The 25,627-nt window shown below is 40.1% G+C and overlaps 1 protein-coding gene across 7 annotated transcripts in view; it reads right to left on the bottom strand.

The window, feature by feature from the left end:
* The window catches only part of LOC118223495 (RNA-binding motif, single-stranded-interacting protein 1-like), a 53,680-nt gene extending 28,289 nt beyond the window's left edge, over positions 1 to 25,391 (bottom strand). The window contains exons 1-2 of one of the 7 annotated variants that reach the window (XM_035410111.1): positions 25,295 to 25,391; positions 7,127 to 7,308 (exon numbers count right to left, since the gene is read on the bottom strand). In XM_035410111.1, the coding sequence (XP_035266002.1) occupies positions 7,127 to 7,308; positions 25,295 to 25,354 (242 nt within the window). In that variant the 5' untranslated portion in view covers positions 25,355 to 25,391. Of the gene's footprint in view, positions 1 to 7,126; positions 7,309 to 19,131; positions 19,501 to 25,294 lie in introns of those variants that run through there. The other 6 variants (XM_035410108.1, XM_035410109.1, XM_035410115.1 and 3 more) reach the window with 6 other exon arrangements.
* Positions 25,392 to 25,627: the final 236 nt, after the last annotated feature.

The raw sequence follows: 25,627 nt of genomic DNA, 5'->3' as shown, positions 1-25,627 counted from the left end.
CCAACCCGCTTAGTACCTACCTCAAGTGGTTCGACCAACGATGGGAAAACGGTGGATACAGCTCCAGGCTTCAGACGGTCGCCTTGGTAGTCGGTGCCTTCAAAGTGGTCACTGCATACCCTTAGTCCTCGTTTGCGAACTTATTCGGCTGTTATGTTGGTCTGTCTGTTTACATCCAGCCATGTCTGGCACAAAGTTGCATCGCGTAGAAAACTATGAAAATGTGCTTTCAAAGCAAGTTTAACAGGGGCATTATAACAACCGGGTAAAATGCACCTCATTATTACACCGATATCGCATCAAACAAAAGCTAGCGGACGTTAGTTTGTTCGATTTCAATGCTAAGTTAACGGAATGTTTTGCTTCGCTTCTTCTCGATTTTGCCGTGAAACAAAATCGAAGAAGAAGAAAAAACCGGAAACCGTACTACTTGGACTTGTGCTAAAAAACAAACTGATCTTTGTTTCTAACGTTAGACATTTAAAATGAAATAACTAATCGAAATATTAAGGGCGACACATTCATTAGAAGGAAAATATCAGTCACAAGAAGCAGGGAGGTGTGTTTACAACGTGGAGTTTGATGTTGAATGGGCTTCTATTGGATGGGGGGTTTGCTTACACGGGTAGCCTATATATATTTAATTCAATATCACTCCCCTCTGATGGTGTCACCCGGTGCGGTCCGTACCCCCCGCACCCCCCTAGTGATGCCTCTGTATCTAAATATCTAAATATTGAAGCAAGCTACCTCTGGGGTGCACACAAAAGCGGGTAGGTATGAAAATGACCCCAGAAGTGTTATAAAGTGAAATTCCCCTTTAATAAAATAAACAGCAATAAAACTACTAATCTTAAAAACCCAGCTATTTGGTTACTGTCCGAGTCGTATATGAATCAGCACTCTCGACAGAACAGGTAGCAGCACTGCTGCAATGGAGCAATGAAGCCGGGAGCTTTGCCTTCTCGCCGGACACCAGGCTCTCCTGTGCCTTTCGCTGGGCACGGTCACTGCAGACAATGCGATTTGCTGCTGACTGCGTCCCTCACACGCCCGCACTTCACGGATAGGATTAATGATGCTGGCACCCGGTACGTCACGTCGGGCTTCCTGGCTGTCTGTTGTTAAAGTAGCAGGAAGCTGCACCTCTGGCAGCACGGAATGCTGAGGAAACGGGCACTGAGCCCCTGCGTGCTTTCAGATGCCACATGTGACAAACCGATGCTGTCTGAACGGACATGGGAGCCATCTAAATCTCAGATATAAAGCCACAACAAACAATAGATAGATAGATCCTACAAAAATGGAGAACCGGCATGTCCAAATATATGCACAAAGGGGGCGTGAGGGTGGACATATTTGGCTGGTATCAATGAAAATAATATTTTATACCGAGTTTACATTAGAGGTTCATCACATCTTAACTTGTAGTTGTAACTGTCCGATTGGAATTCAATACAACTATATTTTCAACTTTTGCCATTGACAGAGAAGACATTTCTATCACTGACAACAACTGCTGATACCTGGTATGGAACTATGAGGATCAAATGCAGCTGTAACCCGAGCAACCAACTTAAGCCCTCCCTTCCACCAGAGGGACGAGGTCAGCAGTGACATTAATGTAACATGCAGTGGCTAAAGGGCTCAGCCTGTGCCTATGGTGAGAGCTGCTAGTATATAAGCCACTCAGGAGCACTGAAAATGTATTTGCCGTTTTCTTAAAATAAATACACGAATCCCAGAGAAAAGGTTTTGCTGGCCGTGCTACAGGTCACGGTAAGTTCATATCTGTTATTTGGGAGACATACAAATTCCTCCTGGTAAGTCACCAGAATGTTACCTTCTGCTGGAACACGCTTGCTACATGCCCATTAAAGCCTTAATGAAGTAAATAGCTTGAGCATCTGCTAAATGGGTCGGAGATTTAAAAAAAAAAAAAAAATCAGATCAGGGCCGAATTGGGAAAGTGTACATCAATACATTTACCAGACGCTTGGGATTTCCTCTGACCCTTACAAATTTTCAATAAACTCTCCCTCACACATTTAAAAATTCATAACTTTTATTGACACATTTTTCAGCTAAACTTCCCATCTTTCGAAATGCACTCATTGGGTTGCCAGGTGGATAATCCTGCTAACGTGAAGAGTTTTGGTGCAGCGTAGCGCCCCACAGAAAGTGGTGTGGAATCCTAACCGTGTCAGTGGGTCTACGGCCTGCAGCCCTGCAAGGCACCGTACAACTGGCTGAAGCACGAGGAGGGTGGGATCCAGACTACTGAAGAGTCCACATTTAATCACACAAGTGAAAATATTCTGGTCATTCATTTTCGTGAGTTTATCGACACCAGCAATGACTTATATGAACTCACTCTCCTGGCACAAGCAACATGCACTTTTCAAGAGGAGTGTATGCTTGTCTGCGCTCTGCAAAGTCGACAGGTAAGGCTGCAGCATGAGGCAAATACAATTAGGAAATTCGGAATGGAGACATAATAAATTTATTTCAGAAAATGGGGCTTTAATGTTTTAAAAATCAACAGATGGGAGAAAATTCCTCACTCTGGCAACCCTGCACACTGGAACAGCCTCCCGCTCTGCTGCAAACACCATCAAATATAATTCCTGCGTTAATCACTCAGCAGCCATTATGTGTTCCATTCATTACAGAACAGAAAATCCACTTTGCGTTTGCTGCACATCAAATGAAGATTGACATCCAAATGAATAATTGAGCCAGCCTTCTCACTCACCAGTTACCAGCACTGACAATACAAAGAGTTTATTAGCCACTCTAAGGAAACTGCGTGTGTTATCTATCATACTTGCTCTCTATGGTGGAACCAAGTAGCATCACCTTTAGAGGCTCTCATAGTGTCTGCCATAGAGTCTGCCGGTTCCACAGAAGCACTTCCTATCTTTACTCAGTGCCGTCTGCATGTCTGCCCTGATGACACCCTGCCCTGCCCTGCCTCAGTCTCCACCCGTCTTTGCTATTTTAATGCTCCAGTCCTTAGCTTGCCAAAATATGCCTTGCATAAACTCCAGCATGTTCAGTACTAAGTACTGACAGTTCTTAGAAAAAGGCAAGTGTGAGATCATATAACCCACATATATAAATCCTTCCACTGCCTCCCCAGAACGTCTTCACACTTTAAACCATCTAAGGCAGTCACATACAAAGCCATTCAGTTCCCTCTAATATCTGTGACAAAATAAATCCCCGTGGAACTCTTGAATCTGTTCATTTCTGCATATGGTGGGTGACAGTGCCTACGAATAATCTCTTCAATAATTTCTTATCCAAGGAAGAAATCCTGAATTATTGCCCATTTAGGCCTAAACAGAAACCTTACATGTTTAAACTAAACTCTTCTTAATAGCTTTTTTTTGCATTTGTTCTGCAAAATACCGTGAAGTGCGTTGTAGAAAGCAGTAATGCCACACATGTGGCAGGTTGAGGAAGCTTGGACTTAATTAGGTTTATTACGACTATTTATGGGTGAATGTATGTCTGAAGGTTTTAAACATTTCATTTAAATACGTTTTAGTAGTACAGCTGGGCCACAGATGTTCAACAAAACAACAGATGGGGAAGAAATTAAGTACGGTGGAAAATGATGGGAGGAAGAAAAAAAAAGAAAAATCCTGAAAAAATGCTTTCCATTACCCAGCTAAGGGAATTAAAGTACGAAACAGCACAGTGTAACTCCACAACTTACAAGCCTACCATCGCTTACGATTTCCTATGAATAGATCCAATGCCACAGCACAATTAAAAATGCCCAGGACCAGGCTGCACTGAATGGGAAATCATGCATTCTGTTATTCCCCCCACCTCTGGAATACACTTCCAGATTCCCAGAAACTCTCATAGACACTGATCTTTAAAGACTGCTATCAAGACATACCTCGTCCACATGGCCTTTGGATGAATTTCTGTGATGCCAGTGTCCGTTTTCCATAGCTATATTTTTTTGCAAGTGCTTATTTTTTGGTTTTAAATCACCGCCTGTTCATTTTGCACACATTTGACATTCGTCGTACAGCACTTTGTGATTGTCTAAATGAAAAGTGCCCAAGAAATAAAATTGACTATTATTTCTCATTTGCAGAAAGAAAATATGGAGAAGTCAAACACACTTGAATCACTCAGGATTAAACCTCTTTTAATAGATTTTTCCTTCTAGAAAATGGTTCAAATCAAGGGTAAGGATTACCCAGCATTAACTTTTGACCCAACATTCAAGTCTTAAAGGGAACATAGGTTTGCTCTGAATAATCTAAAATCTATTTAGAATCAATGATTTACAAATAATTACCATCAAACATGACACAGACACAGACCAAAACAGCTTAGTTTAGTTGAACTGTGATCACAGAATGAATACAAAATGATAAATGAAGCTGTGTACACAAGAGGCAGGTTAAAATGAGAACTGATGATTAGGCTTATGTGTAATGTTGATTAGGGGTCAGGGACAGATTTAGTATTGAAAACTGGTCCGTAACAGGACACCTCGACCTGCATTGGCCACTTGCACACATGTCCCATAAACCTGAGATGTAAACAAAAACTCCTAAAAATCCACTAGCATCCTGTGTTGTGTCAGAAAGGTCAATTATTGGAAATCAACTTGTGGCCAACCTACAAACGTTGATGCAGACTTTTTTCTCATGCATGACAACCAGCAAATCCAGGCACAAATCATACCGATTTTCTATGTACAAATCTCCCTTCTTTAAGTCTTTAAGCCAATGATTTCAACTCAAGTTTTATGCAACAGTAAGATTTCCTCATTTTACATATAAATACATGGGTCAATATCTATTAAAGATTCTTTAAAAAAAAAAATTTAATCCTCAAATGAAATATAAAGGTCTGGTTAAATATTTAAACATATGGTATTTGGTGTAAACAATTTGAATATATATATATATATACATCATAATCTACATATATTGCCTTATATTGCCTCCAAAATAACATAGCCCCTTCCTTTTCAGCTAGAATGTCAACTCACTGTAGAGTCTCACTGGGAAATGCAGGCTAATGCTGCCTTTTAAATAAACCCCCAATTGACCTTCCTAAAAGCACCAATCATGTTGGCTCTCTCTCCGATAAGGTTTTTCTTGGAAATGAACGCGCTACTGCAGAGTTCACTACACCGAGCCAGCTTGCCTCTCCGAGCTCACGGCGTAAAGGATGCCCCAGACGATTGTGAGAGAGATCAAATGTACTGCAAAGTCAACATGGCATTGTGCAGGAAGGGGAGGGGGGGGGGCGAGTGAGGGGGAATGCGGGGGATCGAGGGTGGAATGAGATTTCAAAGTCACCTCAGCAATCTTTCAGCGGGCAGCAGGTATACAACAACACAATGAGCCTCAGACGGAACGGGCAAGGATCTATTCCCGACCTGGCGCAACGTGCACCTACGCTCGTTTCTCCCGCTCCGAACGCCGCCGCGGCTCTCCGGATTACCCTTCAACCGCCAATATCGTTTTTCATCTTTTAATTAAAGTGTGGTGCTGCTGTGCAGCCCCCCCGCCCCCACGCCCCCCCCCCCCCCCAACCAGCGCTTTCCACCAGCGCCAATTCAATTATTTCAGTCCCCCTCCCCCTCGAATGGCACGCCTGCATGTGCACATCTGAGCTGGAGATACAGGGAAAGACCGCCGTGTTTCGAACGCGATATCCGCAGTGTAGATCTCAATGCTAGGAGCCTTCCAGAAACCAGACAAAAACTTGCTTTCTACGCTTGATGAAGGCAAAAGAAAAAGAAAAAATCTAAGGTGTTACACGTGGCCTGTAGTCCCCGAGTGCCACCTTTTGAACATTCTTTTGAAAAGCCATGTGAATTACGGCCTTTTAACTTCAAACCAGTAAGAGTGCCTTGGATATTTTTGGATGTGCTCGAGTTCATTCCAGACTTCTTTTGTTTGTTCTCTACATATGAACCTTGGATCCAAAGAGCACCTGACTTAATGGTTCCACTTACCTCTATTACTAAAAAAGCTCACTGGCTTTTAACAGTTTTTTTTTTTCTAAATTTTGTTTTATTTTGCAAGATGGAAAAACCAAACAAAACTCAGCTTAACCCCTGCAACAAAATTTTAAAAAAAATCTGAACCACAAATGCAGAAGCTGGAACGCGATTCCATCCGATTTAGTGTAGTCCACCTGCTATCAGAAATAAACTCATTCTACCCATTCAAGAAAAAAAGATTTTATCTATAAATAAGGACATTTCCAATAAAGTATTTTTCTATAATACAATAATGACATTTAAAGTGCAGTACTGTTCACACTGATCCCACTTTTTGCAGATTTAAATGACATGTTGGAAATTAGGGCTGGAATTTCCATCATGTAGCTTGGGGGCAGGGAGCAGTTTTTAACATGCATGCACTCCATCTGGGTTCTAAACAAATGGTTTAGGTCAAAATATTTAGGTTAAAGGCTATGTAATGTAGTCCGCTACAGAAAACAGTCCCCAATAATTAGGCACATTGCATTATTCTAACACAGCGGCAAATTTGCAGCATTCATTAGACTTAGACATGTGACAGTATTTCCATATAAAAGGGCAAGCAGAGGCGGGAACTCAGCAGACAATGCTAGGTATCAGCATGGAAAATAATTATGTAGAAAACTAAATGTGCTTAACAGCATGAAAATCAAACTACAGTTACACTGACTAACCTAAATACAGTGGTGGTATATCTTCGAGACAAGCAATAATAAAGACCACGATCATTGTTAGTTGCTACAGAATGGATACTTGTAAAACATTAATCTGAAAAACATTAATATGGCTGCCATGAATATTAGCTTTCCATCTCTATACAGCTGTACAAATTTAGTAATTACCAAGTCTGACATACTTTTTAATTGTATATCAGATCCTTATTGCACCACACATCACACCCCAAAAAATGACAAAAGAGTGAATTCTGGACATGTTTTTAGGTGTAATAGTACCAAACGTTTTGTAATAAGCTTAAAAATCTTTTTTTACTATTTGCAGCAGAAATGCTGCATGTGGTGTGTGGTGAGTGGTTTGGACGTCGGAGGCGAGGGCCACTGCTGAGTGAAAATCTATGAGGAGTGACTATGTACTCACGGTTGACAGAGCTTGACCAGGTCGTGGTCGGTGGTTGCCGGGGCCAGCCCTCGGATGTACAGATTGGTCTTGCTGAGCTGCTCCCAGCCTGCAGTACTGCTGCTGCTGCTATTGTTGTTGCTGCCGTTGGTGCTGGGGCTGGTTGGAGCCATTGGGTGTGAGGACGGGGCGATGGGCATCTGCTAAGTGTGAGGGACACAAAATGGCCACACGTTAAAAAGAACAAAACAGAACTCCCTTGCGCAAAACACGAAAGTCACATATTCCAAAAATGACCTGAAAAAGACCAGTGACTGCAGATCAGAGTGGACAGATAATGCCCAGCAGCTGATGCGATTAAGGCATTTGATGAAGTTAAAAAGGGGAAAAACAGCCTTCTCCTGCAGTTCAGAGCCACATTCTTCTACAAACTACAGTAGAATACTCAGAAATGGGGCCTTTGGGAATGGGGGCCATTTTGATCTCCGACATTTGCATTTGTGAAGTGAAGTCATCATACACCAATTTTAATTTGAATCATTTACTGGAACGGATACTTTTATCAGTGTAGCCTCACATTTTAAGAGACCCTCATTTTCTGGCTGTAAATTTCTACACAACCTATAAAACCAATGATAAAACTAAGACAAGAAGGGAACAAATTAAACATTTTATTTCCGTGTGGTGGTTTCTGAAATTTTCTCCATGACAACGTGCAGCATTATAAAAATCGGTCTATACTCTACAGTACAAAAAACTCCTGCACAAACAAAAAAAAAACTAGAAAAAAAGCCACCTGTCTTAAGTTCTCAACAACGAAAATATTTTTAACTAGGCTATAAAGAATGTAGCCTACGTGAGTCAATTACAGGGAAACCAAAAGCGTCTGACCAGGATAAGTGCTGGAGGGCTACACAGGGTGAACTAAGCATGCTAAGGATGGTTCTTGCTATGTAATAAGACATCAGTCATCATGTCAAGAATAAAACATGCATGTTATGAAAGAATGGTACCTCCTTTATGTTTTAAGAAGGTACTTTTGTTTTTGTTTCATTATGGTGCTTCCTCAGAAACGTGCATCCAGCTTGTTGATTTTAGATGGACACAACATGCAGTTATAAAGGGGTTTCCTTTTTAAGCGGTGAGAGTAACCAAGAGAATCTAATCCATATATCTTCTAAAATGGAGCTTGAAAACGTGTAATAGTTTTCACTGCCACTGGGTTTATATTCAGCTGACTGGACAGTCCTTAACTCAGAGATTCTGCAATACTTTAGGTAGCAGCAAGCTGCAAGTGAAGTTTGGGCCAAGATTTACCTGGAATGGAGGCCCAACTGGATCCTCCAATACTAATTTCATAGTGTTCAACCAAATAAACAGTGCTCACAAAGAGATGCATCATAAAGAGATGCTCCAAGGAGACACCACTGCTCCGAGTTACAGTGAGCCGTGGCCATACCACCCAGATACGGCAACGCTTCTCGCCAACCGGTTAGGCGCCTAAAGCGAAGACTGCCATCGCACAGCGCAATAACACAGGTTGGCCGTGCGGTCTCCTTCAGTCCTCGGCAGTCAGCAGAAACCTCTGACCCCCCCCTGTGTGACACTGAGAGTCTGAGCACGAGCAGAATGTCACCCCCACCCCCTCCCGGTACTGCTGACCAAACACGTCAACAGTCATATGTCCGGTGGTAGTCCCTGTGCGGTCCTCTGGCACTCGCAGCTGGAAATGGCTCGCGGGCAAAATCCGCTGCTCCATATTTCTGCGGAACGTATGGGAATTCGCTCAGGCATCGAGGCCGGCACAGCAGCCCAGTTCTCTGAGAGTAACGTCACACCGACGTGCCATGGCTGGGAGCACAATAGTCCACAGTGATATACTTATTCTAGTGTAGCATATAAGTGAGTAGATATGACTCATTACCTTGGAATGTTATAAAATGCAAGCTAACCTTCGAGATAAAATGAATGTATAAACTATTCATCGCGGGCGCGCACACACACACACACACACACAAAACAGTAACATATTTGGTAGATGTTCAGAATCAAATTCCATCCAGCTATTACCAAAGCTTAAATCATGTAGTAAATTCCGTAACATCCACACACACACACACACACAAATACACACACACAATAGCTTCCTCTGGCATGTGCGAGTATGCCGCTGCCTCCTTCCTGTTTACTTTGGGAGAGATGTTACAATCTGCAGAGCATTCTTCCTGAAACTGTTCCGAGTGCGAGGCTTTGAACGGTGACTCCCCTCCCCCCTGAGTACACACAGGAAGCAGATGGAATTCCAGGCATGAAGTGGTGACAGGATTGCGCAATCCTCCACTGGACGGGGTCCAAGCCCAGAGATCGGCTTCCACCGTTCACATGCCTGGAGGACGGGAACCAACTTGACCTCCTGCGTTCGGCACAGCCGCGAGTGAACTATCACATCCGTTGGAGGCCCTGGCTTTCTCCTCTGACAATTTTTCGCTAGTCGGTGTGGTAGTATGGTAGCCTGCAGCTACCAGTTTTTTGGCTGGACCGCAACAGCGGGACCAGCCCCTACAAACGCGAATGTCTCTGACTGACTGAGTGAGTGATGAAGTTACACCATTGGTCGGCCGAGTTATTAAGTTACACCATTGGTCGGCCGAGTTATGAAGTTACACCATTGGTCGGTCGGATCACGTGTGTTAGGTCCAGCCATATACTAGGTTTTAACCTGATCTTGTTTTAAATGTCACCGAGTCGTTTCGTTTCACTCAGCATGTCTCTGCTCCAACACATATATGAGGCCATACACTCCATTTGGTGTTTCACTAGGTCTAAATGTTGATGCCATCTTTAGAGAACATTTGTTTCTGATCACACACGTTTTATTTGATTTCACTTTAGACCTAGATTATCAACTGGCTAAACGTGCAATGTGTTCTCACAGTCCTTAATCTGTCTGCAGAGAAATTTTGAAAAGAAATGTAAAAAAATTTGATCTTGCTAATTTTTTAGATCCCTCTGCCCATACTGATGATTTGGTATTCTAATGATCTTTGCCTTTCCACTCCAGATGAAGTTGCTCCTTTTAAGTTAAGAAGAAAGATCCCTGCTGTCAACCTATTCCCCTGGATTAATGAGGATATTCACAGCTTTACGTGGGATTGTAGGAAGGTGGAGAGGTTGTGGAAATCCACTAAACTTCAAGGTCATTATTTATACTTGAAAGATCTCTTGGGTACATATAATAATATGGTTAAGGATGTGAGGGATGCAAATTTTTCTAATCTAATCTCATCCAGCAAAAGCAATCCTGGAGTTTTATTTGACACTATTAATAGAACTGTGACCCCTTCATCTTCTACAGGGCTTGATTTCCCTAGTATTGATTGTGACAAATTTCCTTCCTTTTTTCTTGACAAAGTTACAAATATTAGAGCCATAATGGTTCCCTCATTACCATGACCACTGACAATCATCTACTTCAGCCTGTAGTTTTGGACCACTTCTCATCTATCACTTTCCATGATCTAATTAACACAGTCCATCAGCTGCATTCCTTATCTGGTCCCTCAGATATCCAACCCACATCTTTCCTCAAACACATGCTGGATTCCAGTGGGCATAGGTTAGTGGCCATCATTAATAATTCCCTTGCTTCTGGCTGTACCCCTGCTTACTTTTAAAAGGCTATAGATCAACCTCTTCTGAAGAAACTTAATTTGGATCTATCTCTCCTTAAGACCCATTTCCAAATTGCCATTCATTTCTGAAATTATCGAGAAGGTGGCATAACAGCTGCTGCATGTTCTCGAAGCACACAATATTTTTGATAAATTCCAGTCTGGGTTCCGTCAACAACACTCAGCACAGAATCAGCACTCCCCAGGGTCTCAAATGATATTTGTGTGTGCAGATGCTGGGGAGTTTTTTTCTGTTTGATCTTAGTGCAGCTTTTGATTCAATGGATCCTAGTATTCTCATTGAGAGGCTTAGACAGTGGGTCGGTATTGCAGGGACAGCCTTGGAATAGTTCTCATCTCACCTCTCTGATAAGAACCTCCCAGTCCCTGCAGGTGACCATTTGTCATCGTCTCCTCCCCTTTCATATGGCGTTCCACAGGGCTCAGTACTTGAGCCTGTCTTGTTCACAATTTAGGCTATATGCTACAGTTTGGTCAAGTTATTAAAAGCTTCAAATATGTCTCTTACCATTGTTACACAGATAATACTCAACTGTACCCTTCTTTTAAACCTAATAAGCTGGACAGGTTAGCCAATTTGTAAGACTGTCTAATTGTCATTAACGGTTGGATGGCTAATCATTTTCTTCAGCTAAACTTTGATAAAACTGAACTTCCTTGTAATCGGCCCTGATAACATGACTTACAAGCTAAATTGAGCCCCTGCTCACTCGCTACTTATTACTACAAAGATCATGCTCAAGGAATTTAGAAGTTATGCTTAATCAATATACAGTATGAGCCTTGATGAGTAACAGACTCTGACCTGGTCTTGTGCTTACCATATTAGAAATATTTCTAAATTATGGTCTGTTGTCTCTCATCAAGATCTAGAATCAGTTACACATGCCTTTGTTTCATCCAGATTGGATTACTGTAATTCTCTTTTCACCTGTCTCAGCAAATCAGTTCGGGAGAATCTGTAGCTAGTCCAAAATCCTGCAGTAAATCCCTTAACCGTAGAGCTCACATTTCTCTCATTTTGGCCTCTGTGTACTGGCTCCTGGGGAAGTAAAAGATCTTAAAATATTACTAATCACTTTCAAGGCACTCCATGAACGAGCGCTATATTATATTTCTGAACTCGCCTCATCGCATAGGCAGGACTCTTAGGTCATCTGATCAGAGTGTACTGGCCATCCCCAAGACGAAATTTAAAACATGAGGTGATCTAGCTTTTGGCTCTGTAGCTCCTAGGCTTTGTAACAGTCTTCCTTTGGACATTAGATTGGTAAGCCCTGTGAACTGTTTTAAATGGTGTCTAAAACCTTTTTGTACAGACAAGCATTTCAATGATGTCATTGTGTAGTTTTCAATTGTATTGTGTGCATCCTTATGGGCTTATGCTAATTGCTGTTAATGATCTGTGAAGCACCGTGTGATGCTTTCTCTAGAAAGGTGCTATATAAATAAAGTATCATTAATTCATGCATTCATTCACACGATTTGTGCATAGCTGACTAACCCTGGACACAAGTCTTCATTTTACTGGAAAAAGCCAGGAAGTATTTGAAAGTAAACCCCGAGGAATCTGGATTTATTCTGTGCCACACCACATCAAATAAAAGAGCCCTCACCACAGGTTAATTTAGAGATCTCTGGAATGGCCTACCAAACACTTTCCCTGGGTGTTATTTAGTCATAGAACCCCTTGTGGTGCCTTTTATGGGAAATGTACTATGTCCCCATGGCGTACATGGAATATAGTCAGAGGTTACCAGCTTTCCATGTGAAACACCGAGCTGAGAATGAATTGGTTGACAGCGAGCTAAGACATCTGACTGACTGTCTAAGATGGAGAAAACTGCCCGGAAATGTGTTGAGTGTCTCACTGTGACACGCAAAGACACATTCATTTGTATGCTCTTCTCCCATCAAATAAAAATATGAAGTTGTCATTGTAACAATTAGTGAACCCCCACCCACTCAGGTTGTCAACAGTCTGCACTGATACTCCAACAAAACTTTCCAAAAATACTAGCTACAACCAGATGATACATGCCAGCCCCTACTTGCCAAATCAATCACATTTCCTTGCTACTGTCTTGCTTTCCAGGGAATATATTCCTTTCACTCCATACCCTTGAGTGGCTCACTGTGAAGCCACAGACAAATTCACCTTGCCGTGTCACACCCCTGAATGTCACTCATGGAAAGATCCCACCTGGCAGGGATACCGAGCGTGGAGCGGCAGCACAGAGAGGGGCATTATGTCCGGGGGTTCGGTTGGAACATGTTCGTCAGGTTGCCGTAAATACCCTGTGAATGGTTGAGGTCGGGAGCAGGGGAGTCATTTCCGAGCGGAAGGAGACGGGGCGCCGCGTGATCTGGCAGCCCCGGGTGAGTCAGGCGGGCCTCCACGCCCACCCCGCGTCGATCGCAGTAGCCTGCCCGCGTCGGTCAACCATTTCCTTCCTCTTAACTCATTCATTAAACAGCTCAGATCCTGCTCTGTGTTCTGGATATAAAATGGTATAAAATGAATTTGGCCTGATGCTGTGAAACTCACACGCGTCCTCAGACACGACCCTGCCGTAATGGAGAAACGCGATCCGACTTTGAACAAGCAAGAGCTTGCATTTTTTTTTTTTTTTTACCCTGGCAAGTACATGCTCAGGGTGAAGGGGTCCCCAAACAATGCAACCTTGTGTGTTAAGCACATTATACAGTCATACTGCTGATCTCATGTGACAATACCTATTCAAGTGAAATTTTAAGGGTTTTTATATGGAGAGAGATTAGACTCAATATTATTTACAAATGCGTGTATCATGATCCATAAAAAAGAGACAAGCCACAAATGTTTTTTTACTATCCACAAACAAATATCCCTCAACTTGTGTCTTGTATACTCATTTAAATGTGTGCACTGATCTGTACAAATGCATACAAATTCGGGAATATAGCCTATATTTTCCCTTTTGCACAAATACCTCATACTTTGTATCTGAAAACCAAAAAATGGTTTAAAATTTCTGCAAATATTTTTTGCAATAAGACATTCTCAAATGTGAAATTGGCTTGTGAAGTGTTGAATCTGCATTTGCAGATCAAATGAAAGGCGTGCATTCACTGATGCAAGTTTGTGAGTATCCTTTTTTATCTTTCATGGTTTGAAACTGTCCTCTCACTATTGCACTGCCATCCACACAAAAATATAGCTACAAAAAGACAGGTTGTTAGGCAGCAAGTAGGTTTCTTTGCATAAATAAATGCTTTAAAATGTAATTTTCATCAAAAAAGTCCCAAAAGTTGGGGTTGCTGACTTTTTTCCAGATAGACACCATATGGAAAAAGTGGTCTGTGAACTTGCATATCTGTACATTCAATTAGAACGTGTGCCAGATTTTTAAACGTATCCTCCTGACCACGTTCCTTGTTTGCTTTTCCCTGCAACAGTAATAGGCTATATCAAAGTGCGCTTCTGCACTCCCAAAATGAATTTATGGATGTCCACAGACACTGCTCTGTTCACGCACACATGCTGTGCTGTTACTGCAAAAATCAGGACGAGCAGTAAAGTCAAATATCTGATCTCTCCCAGTATTTTATCTCTTAACTAAAAGGTCAACTTTTCGCATTTCTGGCACTTTTTTCCACCAAAATTATGAACATAAACTAAACGGTACAAGTGTCTTGCTTTGTTTAAGCCATTTTCCAAGTCTCTGTGATGCTCACAACTGGAGTTACAAAGCTTCAAATAGAACACCCCCTCAATGGGCAAGGATTGGGCCAGATTTGCCATAGAGTGAAGGGGTTAACCTAGTTTTAAAATAACAAACTTAACTTCTAAACAGCCAATCAAATTCAGCCTTGGACTTTGGTTCAACTTGTGTGCAATGTGTATCAAATCTCTATTGAGTATTGAGCATACTTGTATAAATGTGTAAGGGACAGTGAACTCTCTAATTAAGGAGGATGCCTGGAAAGGAACAACAATATTACTTCCAGTTTTTCATGTTTCGATATTTGTATCAGTTTCTCTTCTTGGACACAGAGAAAAAACAATGGCTGCTTAGCCTCTGTCAGAGTAGAGGAATTTGTGTGTCCTATGGATGTGGCCCAACAATGAGATGATCTACAAAGTTAGAAACAGATGTGCAGAGTTGAAGGATCAAGCCTGAAGTACCAGAGTCTGCAGTAATAAAGGGGCTTGGTTAAGAACCACTGGAAAGTATGAACATGGGTGGAAAGGCACCCATTCCAACAGCCCAAAAGTAGGAGCCCACAGTTTACAATCGTATCAGTTTCCTCACAAATGGGTTCATTAGGAAACATGTTATGCTGAATAAATCTGTAGGATGAGACAAGTAGTACTAAAGACATACAGTATAAACAAGAGCAAATGTGCTTCTGCTGTTGTTCCCATCTCTGAATACATTTCTATCATTTTCATTTACACTGCCTGGCCAAAAAAAGCCGCACACTCTAATATTTTGTTGGACCGCCCTTAGCTTTGATTAGGGCGTGCATTCGTCGTGGCATTGTTTTGACAACCTTATGCAACGTCACAACATTTATTTCCGTCCAGAATTGCATTATCTTGTATTGACGACGGGAGAGTCGAACCACTCCGTAAAGTTTTCTCCAGCACACCCCAAAGACTTTCAATGGGGTTAAGGTCAGGTGGTCAATTCATGTGTGAAAATGATTCCTCATGCTCCCAGAACCACTCTTTCACAATGTGAGCCCGATTAATCTTGGCATTGTCGTCCAGGAATATGCCCGTGCCATCAGGGAAGAAAAAATCCACTGATGGGATAACCTGGTCATTCAGTACATTCAGGTACTCAGCTGACTGAACCTAGACCTGACCAATTGAAGCAACCCCAGATCATAACACTGCCTCCAGAGGCTTGTACAGTGGGCACTGTCCAAAAAAATCCAAACGGCAACTTTTTTTTGGCCAAGCAGTGTATGTTGCCTCTAAACTACTCAATTTTGGCTTGGTATTGTTTTGTTAGCCTATTACATTGCTTGTGCTTTGTTACATAATAATTCAACTAAAAGTAAAATGATAAAGCTTTAAAAAAAACATAGCACCATTAACTTAAGACTAGTGGAGTAGTGGAGGCATAAAGCCACTTTACAAGATGTAGGCTAGGCCTACTTGAAGGGCATCTTGCTTTAAACCACAAACCCATCGATGCTAAAATCTCAATACTGCCTATTTGCTGTATTGTTAAACTGTGCATTTGACAAATAAACTTTGATCTGATTTGATTTACTCACTCTGCTGACTAAGTAATAGACTAGATATAGGCCTATGTTATCTAATGTTATTAATAGGCAGAATTATAGTTTACATTCAAGCAAATGTGTGTGTGTGTGTGTGTGTGTGTCTAGATACTGGTATTGGCATTAAGCTGCGAGTGTGGTCATCCACAAAGTTTTATTCACAACAGACACTTTTCCAAGTTTGTCTTTGGCCTGGTAAAGGAATAAAAATAACACCCCCCTTTCCCCCTTACATTCAGGATAATGTGTCTGTTTTGCAAGTTCCCCAACAGCACCACCAGAAGTAGCGTTGTAAATTTTAGCTCAAGTTTTTAGCTACATCAGCTACAATTATGTTGTGGACAGTATCAGAGCTAGTTGTCGATTAAAGTCGTACAACAAACTCTTATAGCTACCATTCATTTAATTCTGCAGAGGGCCAGCTAATGATACTGTAATGTAAAAGTATACAAATAGCATGCATAAAGTAGGCTATAGCCTAATGACTCTATACAATACTGTTCTCTAGCTACATCAGGGATAGCCATCTAAATATGTTCACAAACTTGGTATTAATATTTTACATAAATTAAATTACAATGCAATACAATACTACAATGTATTTAATGTTGCATTGGTCTGAAAAAGACCATAAGAACATTCAACACATGCACATGCACACGCACACAGGAACACACACGCAAAATTAACATTACATTACAGGCATTTGGCAGACGCTCTTATCCAGAGTGACTTACACAACATTCTACATAGCATTTACATTGCATTCATACAGCTGGATATATGCTGAAGCAATGCAGGTTAAGTACCTTACTCAAGGGTACAACGGCAGTGTCCTACCCAGGAATCAAACTTGTGACCTTCAGGCTACAAGACCAGTTTCTTACCCACTATACTACACTGCCACCCTATAAATTAAGCATGAGACAATACACTCAGATCATGATACGATTCTGTTTCCAGTATAGAGTTCACCATAACTAAGACACCCTTAGCAACATTACCTAAGCTCAGTCACATGGTACGGTAAACTCCCATGAAACCCACCTCACTGGGCCCAGAGGGGAGGTGGATACATGAAAGATCCAAAAAAAAAACAGCAAAAATGAAAATAAGCATAGCAGCTGATGCAATTCCAAAATATGAATATGCAAACCTGGGTTCATTGTACAAACCACTTTGTTCCCATTTTTTTAGTTACACATTTTCTGGACAAAACCTTTCATACATTTCTCATAGTTAATAATTAATAGCCTACATTTACGCTAATTTTACCAGTCCATAACAAGGTCATTTTGAGTGCACTCATTTAACTTCTTGACAAAAAAAAATTGGTTTACAGGAGAAGAACACACATACTGTTAATTTCAGCCCATATGTTATGGCTATATACTAACTGGAGAGCTTACTCAATCCAAAACCGCTTGGAAATATATGTGATTTGAAGGGCTTCAAAAAGGCAAATGACTAAATCATAAAAATTCCCCAAAGGAAAGGTTTGAACTACCCAAATGAACATTCTGCATATAAATATTTACATGGGTTTAAACTCATAATAACATCATATTCTAAACATTAGATAGAAGCAAGTGTAAAGTGTTTTGGTACTAGCCTTTCTACTCAAGATCTCAATACAGTTTAGACTTGAAGCAGCATTTATGGTGGCCAACTGGATTCTTTTTTATTTCTTTAATGAACGCAAACTAGTACCATATAGGCTAACTGGTTGACTGGCTCCATGCTAGGAAGTGTCCAACATTTAGACAAAGCCCACATGCAGATCGTAACAGCCTTCCTGAGAAAGCCAAAACCCTGTTCGCGTTCGTGCCCTCTATCTACCGACTCAGCAGGAGGAGACTAGGGACTATGCAGACAAAAAAGAGCAGCATCTTATCAGACTTCTGCAGTCCAACAGCGCTCATCATAAAGGTAGAAATACGCAGGGCTTCCAGTAAGTAGCCTCGCCCCCAGAGAACCCCACTCCCGGCCCATTGCTCCCTAACTTATGAATATGTAACACCCTTAGGGGTTCCGCACTATCGGCACTTTCATCTGGTAGAGGAGGTTAGTCTGACACTCAGTAGGCAACCTAAAATAGAAGTTCTGTGCTTTTCTCTGCAACTTCACACACTTAATACATCTGTAGATTTTACACAAGTTTCTGAATTTTACATTCCCAATCTTTTCCACACATTGCATAGGGTACAATACAACGTAGCCTACAATAAATTATGCACAGGATTCCGCAATAGCATTGCGTTAGGCTTTTTAAACACGACTCGAGAAAGTAACCACTTCATCTTAGCCAGTTGATGCTGATCATTTCTATATACCAGACACGACTACTTCATAGACAGTTATAATCTAGACCTATGTCACCCACATTAATAATTCGTAGGACTGCACGTTCCAAGAAGTTTATGTACCCATGTCAAACTTTCGCCATCTGCTATTGGTTTTTCTTTACTTAAAAATGTCCTTAAAATTTGAACAGAAAACCGTTTCAATTCATAGATTCGATGGCTCGAATGACAGTGTAACCTAAAGTTGCACTTACAGAAAAAAAAAATTCTGCGTTGTAATTTGACTCTCATGTGCAATTGGCTATTTGCAGCAATAATTCTTGACCTAAATAGCGGCAAGACTTCTAAGATGTAATTGTATAGCCCGCCCAAAGTACAACATCATTTGGAATTGAACGACTACGTAAAAATGATAGAATATCAATACCAAAACTACGATCATACTCTTTTGAAATAGCTAGGAACATGAGCGAGGCCATCGCTTCACTCAAACATGACCACCGTAGCCTGCTGAATAAAGATTAGCTAAGCCATCTCATCTGTAAACAAAACCCGATTTGGCAATATCAAAAATAACACTGCAATGGTTGTTCTGAGAAGCAATGAATATTGACAAATACACTATTTAGACACATGGCTTCATGTTGATTATTCTGGGAAACTAGCCTACAAATCATACAGCTGCTGCTTTACATTTAAAACATCCACCAGCCAGTTTTAACAGCATACAGCTAAGAGGACTACGAGCACTGACCTCTTAAAATGTTGCGGTTCATATGTAGGCCTACCTGCTTTCGATATGACGTCCTTATAGGATTGGCTGTATTAGCGAAAATCATCCTCAGTTCTTAATTTCCTCGGCACACAACTGTATGTTTATCCAGTTGTAGCTATTAGATTGGTGTGTATCCGACGCCAGGCTAGCTTGACAAAGTTATAAATTTGACTCTATACTACATAGAGTTAACGTTAGAATTCGGTTCCCCTGCGTGTTAGGGTTACTTTTTAGTTGCCAATGGGATATAAACTTAGCCAATTTGAGATGACAACGTATTCTGTCCCAACTTCGATTGCCCTGCGCGTTTATTTAGAAGAGTTCATTGATCTGCGTTCAGAGCCCCGCAGCAAGGACCCACCTACTGTGGACGAAACCACTGTACTGTACGAGGTAGGGAAGAATGCAAAACAATATCAAATTAATATTTACAGTAAACGTGAATTTATCATACACGTGGTACATATAAAAACAACTAACTAACTGAAAAATACAAATATAAAACAAATACATTGCTCGAAACGTCAATTTTAACTCAGGGCACGGTGACGTTTCCCCTTTTATCGGTCTTCGTTTATTCTGGCTCGCATTCCTCGCATTCCACAGAGCAACCATCAGACCCTCTGTACTTAAAGTGGCAGACAACTATGAATTATCTACAGTGTCACTTTTAAAAGGCGGTAAAGCATTACATGTTTCATTCGTCCCTGATTTGTAACTAGTATAAAACATTTAAACATTTAAAACGTTTGCAACCATTAAAAAAACAACGATAGTGGTAACAATATATAATACAATATGGTTGCCTGATTAACCCTGTTTATCATCCCCTGACAAACCTACATTCAGAAAAGCTGTTAAAACATTATGGGCTACTTTCAAGGCAATAGCATGTTCAATCAAAGACCACAGTAGTAACACGTTGGGTGCGCTGTTGATGGATTTGACAAAGGAAGGAAATGCCCAATGTGAAATGAAGCTTAATTTGCAATGTGGCCCTAATGTCAAGTCTATACGTGCTCCAACAGCTAATCCTGCAAAGCGTATAGTTAAAAATTTTAAGGGACAGGCCTTGATACACTGTTGGTGTACCTCAATCATACATACAGTTGAAATGCATTAAATACATGACATATTGTAACAATATAATTTAATACACATATGTTATAGTTACTTATTTCATAGAAATAGGTTATTATTTTGGGTGGGTTACAGTGTAACAAAGATAGTCTACGGGTTGTGATTGCATGACATTAGAAAGATCACATATGATCTGGTGTAGTGAGATGTATTTGGGTTACAGTCTACCCCCATCCCCCGTGCATGGTTCCCAAAAGCCAATAAAACCAGATGGTGAGAGCCCCGGGTCATATCAGCGTATGGGGAGTTTGCTTCAGCCCCCCTACATGGCCACACACACACACACACACACACAGGCTCACACACTTAGACGCAACCGCAAACAATTATGTTACTTATGCCTCAACAGTTGTGTTTCCTATACATAGATTATGAAAATTACTTCTTTATAGTAGTTTTCAGTGCTTTAACATTGACATCAATACATTTTTAACAATAATATAACATATTCACACAGGTATGTATTCAAATATTTTTGTAATATATATTACATGTATAGTAGTGTGTATATCTTTGCCAAGCAGGGGTGACTACATTGCTTTGTCAGTATTTGAACGCTTCACTTTTGTTTTATGGAGAGGAATTCAAAATGTAGTGGACAACAGTCATTTGACTGAACCGTGTTCTTAAGTGTAATGTGAAATACATTATTCTCTCATTAATATTGAACATAAATGGGTCCATAGTACCTATAATACTTTAATTACAAAAATATGCAACAGTATCAGCAAATGGGCTCTTGCTAAAATCATATAATATTAATTTGATGTATTTTCATTCAACATAAAATGGAATGAACCTACTGAAAACTATTTGTTCATATTGAATATAATCAAACAGACATGCTGCAACATTACAATGAGTGCTAAGTCTCTCGTTATTAATTAACCATTATTATTGTTATTATTAATAAAACCTGCACGTAAGCACCTATCTGTGTCACTCTGGATAAGAGCCACAGTTAAATGGCAAGATGTAAAATGTAATATGATATCTGCAATAACATTTTGTAAAAGACTGTTAAAGAGTGAGAAAGCCACTCCGTTCTCATGACCTCCTATTGATATGTGGCAGACGGAGAATATCCTTCTTTAGGGACATTGCAATGTTTTCAGAACTAGTATAGCCAACAGGAGGCCTTCAGGCCTGACAACTAAGTACAAAATAGATTGATTTTGGAAAGACATGAAAGGCGAAACATAAATTAATCTTGCTCTTTCCCAACAAAAGGAAACAATGTTTTCTGCCGTGTAGGTTGAATGTGGTAGCTAAAAATCACTTTTTGTTGGTCTTTCCTAAATTGTTGGCATCTTGAATGCAAAATAAATGCCTTATTTTCACTCAATATTAAAATATTTTGTAATGTAATGTTTTGGTGTAAGGAAATGACTATGTGACAAGATACCAGTGATAGAGTAAAGCTTTAGGACTACTTGAAATTGGTGGAGCTGTCATATGTAGTCAGTGACTCACTGATTTAATGCACATCATAGTATTCTCTATGCGAGTATGCATAATTTTAGTCAATGAGAACATAAAATTGGTTGGTTATTTGTCTTGTTGTCTTTATAATATCATAATATAAAAAAGTAAGGCTATTTTGCCTATGAAAATTTTTTAAAAGAATAATGTTCTCTTGTGCATGTTAAAGATAAAAGTGTATATTGAAGTAAAATCACATTAGCAAAAACCACCCGTAAGGATGAATATTGTTTATTTTTAAGCTTGCTTATTGCAAATTCATGACCGCATGGCTTGGTAGAAAGGGAAAGTTCACCAACCACTGACCAAGAGAATTCTTTTTGCAACAGTCTAGTGATGTGAAGGCCAAATCAATTGTGGATTATCAATATTGTTGGTAAGAAAATAACTATGGGAATAGGTTTATTACTTCGCTTGAAAATGCTCAGAAATACTTACCAGAGCTTGCAGTACTCCTGCAGTATAGTACAGTATACAAATAGTAGAAGACGGACTGATTTGGTTTAATTGTCTGAAACAGAGCTAGCATGACAGAGAAAGAGAAGAACATTAGGTGTAGAGTCAGCTATCAAAAGGAAGAATTTTTATCATTTGAATCCTTGAATAATGGAAATCTACTTATATTATTGCTGCTTTATTTTTAAATAGCCTAGTCTCATTTAGTGGCTATAAACATTAGTTTATATTAACCAGTAATAAAACCATTGGTAATTTGAATTCTCATTACAAAATGTGTAATTTGTCGAAGCAAAAACAAAAAACGTGTTGCATTAAGTCACTTAAATTCTTACTTCTCCTGCTCTTAAAAGGCTCTAGCCCCAGAAATATAATTTTGAAATTATATTTTGTGGTCCACTCACTGTAGGTACTAGAAACCTTTAAATTCTATTAAGTATTGGGGGTCCAAGTTGAGAAGTTGCAAGGTTTCTGTTTGTGCAGAACCTGTTTTTGTTTTAAGTCCCAGCACAGTTGGTCAAACATCAACAATGATAACACTTCAGCGAATAAATAGAAATAGAAAATTTTATTTTTATGTAGGCCCATAAATGTTACAATAACTAATTAATTAACAGCAATAAATGTCAGTTGTTCAGTGTTAATTCAAACCTAATGGTTTCTGTCTGTCCAGTAGGGATCAAATGAGCACTCATTCAGTGTGAAATGTATTCTGCTAGAGTTGATTTTAATTTAGTTGAACATTTTTCTGTGTGCTCCATAATATTAATTAGGAATGTACTTTTTATCATGGTATACTAAGTCCTCACAGACTACCGGGATGATTGTAAACAATACAACTCTTATGACTCTGTTGTAGTTAACTAATACATCAGTTATTGTAGTAACTGTAGTTACTCATAATTAAAACAAATCAACGCTGGTATGGTAGATTAAGGCTTCATCTAACAACAGGGTAAATTATTAATGTTTATTTTGAGTTTTTTTTAGAGAGAACTCCCTTAATGTCTTATATAAACAAAAACAGCAATATAGATCTATTATATTTACTTCAACTTGAGGTGGCATTTTCCCACAAATTTCCTCTAATTACACTAAAGTGACACCTTGGGATAGCAGAAAAGGTCATTCAGCTACCACCAGAGTGATTCAAAAACATTTCCCACATCACATCAAAGTGACACGTTGTAGGGTCGACTATCGTTAGATTTGGTTTAACCATGTTAATTATCATAAAGATAAACATTTTTACTAGAAATCTCCCAATTAACATCCCAGTCTTTGAACTATGAGTGCAATAATGGCTAGTGCACTGTAAAATGTGAATTCCATTTTACTTAATGAACTGAACTGATTGACTTGGCTTTGAACTAATTGCTAATAAAATGTATTACATGTTCTCTTTTGACCTCTGCCAAAATATAATTTGAGCAATCGAACACAGTTTTTTAAAAACATTTTCTTTTTTCACTGAAACATATTCTAGAATTTTCCTGCTGATATTATAATGCCGCCCTTCAGTACTCTAGAGTAATAATTAATCTCTCAGACTGAATGTACATCACATGCCATGTCACACAGACCATCAATAGTCACAAATAATATGAGTGCAGGGGTGTTTTACTTATGCAGCTCCATGACACCTTTAAATTACAAATTAAAATGAAAGTAAATGCCCAGTTTCAGACAGGAACTCAAATGTTTGGCCAAACAGTGACTGAAGGTTACAATAACCATTTATCCACTTCCAACCACTTCCAGGAACTGCAGACCAGGAACAATAGCCAGGAACTTAAGCACAAACTCAGGAAGCTGCAGCATTTTACATTGTCTTTCCTAAATGATAACTGAGGCCTGGCTATGCATCACGCTAAATTCTATCAAAAGACAAAGAGTTCCTGGTCAAGGAGAAGAGCAACATGGAATTTTGATGCTATGACCACACGAACAAGCTGGAGTTTTCTGTGTGTGTATTTTTTTCTTCTGTTAAACTTTACTTGCTGGTTAAGACAAATGGAATTAGTTCTGAATTAGTTGTATGTCAGCATGATCTTCACCATGAATTGCACAAACTGGACAGTGTTCCAAATGTAGAGCAAGAAAGTGCACGAGTTGGCTCAAATTGTAACAGGAAATACCTCCCACTAAGTTAGCTGTGGCGTGTCTATCATTGTTGTCATAGCAACGAGAGCAAATAACTGAAGAGGAGTCTTGCTATTTTTGTCAGGTAATGAAACTAGGGGTAATATCATTTAGGCCCATTTAAAAACTATATTTCAACTGCATTACCAATGATTCCAAAAATGCTGAAGTGTTTGCAATTTCAGCCATTCTGAAAGGTTAATGGAAGTTATTTATTGGGTAAACAGATACTTTATTAATGATGGGAGAATTTCAAAATGTTACCAAAAGCAGACATCAATGGACAGCACTGATGCACGGGCATAACGAGACTAATATGATAAAGATTTAAGCTTCAGCAGCTTTAAGAATCTAACTGGCATCCATTACAGATTAGCCTTAACAAAAGCACTTCACTTGGCAAACCAACAATGAAATGAGAAACAAACATTCCTGTGGATGCTATTTTAGTACAGTACCTTTCATTCTTTCTGGGTAGAGATTTTTTTAGAAAAGGACTGTCCAGTCCTACTCAACACCTTTCTTTTAAACTCATTTCAGGTGTTCGCCTCTCACGATTTCAGTTTTCACTTTACTGTCAGATAAACCCAGCTACATGTGTACAGACACATTCATACAACTTTTTACAAATTTAGATGTTCCCTTAAGCCAGTAAGGTAACATGCTAAACCCTTTTACCCTCATAAAACACAACTTTTATACAGACAGGAAACATGCTGTAGTATGCCGAAGGTACAATTTAAAGATGCACAGTTGTTTCAACTGCTGCCTGAATATTCTGCTGCTCAAAGCAAGACATGACTTCCTGTCAAGGGTTCATATCTCCCAGCAACTTCCTCTCTGGTAGTTTCTCTCACTAAGAGATTATAGACCCCCCACCCCACCCCGCACAAGGAGGGGACAAGCCGCACCTGAATTTTACCTTTTTGTCCGATTGTAACAGGTGATGGGGGCCAAAGGCGCTATGCTGCAGGGACAGCATTTCGGGCAGCCCCACTGATGTCACACAGGGAGGCGCTGGTGGCAGAATGAGAGGGAGGCACAGGAAGGCAAGTCAGAGTCTTAAATCAAATGCTCAGCTTGTCTGCTAAGGAGGTGGGGTTTCAGGGGTGGGGCAGTAGTGCAAGCTTAGAGCTGTGTGTGACTGCGACTCTGTGTAACTCGCAGAAGAAGGGCGACTTGTATATTTGGGAGGAAGCTGTCCTGTGGGGAGGGTTGAGGTGACACAACTTTTGGTTAGATGCACGAGAGAGTA

This window comes from Anguilla anguilla, chromosome 3 (assembly GCF_013347855.1).
Source record: "Anguilla anguilla isolate fAngAng1 chromosome 3, fAngAng1.pri, whole genome shotgun sequence".
NCBI lineage: Eukaryota > Metazoa > Chordata > Actinopteri > Anguilliformes > Anguillidae > Anguilla > Anguilla anguilla.
This window is presented reverse-complemented; position numbering and strand designations above follow the sequence as displayed.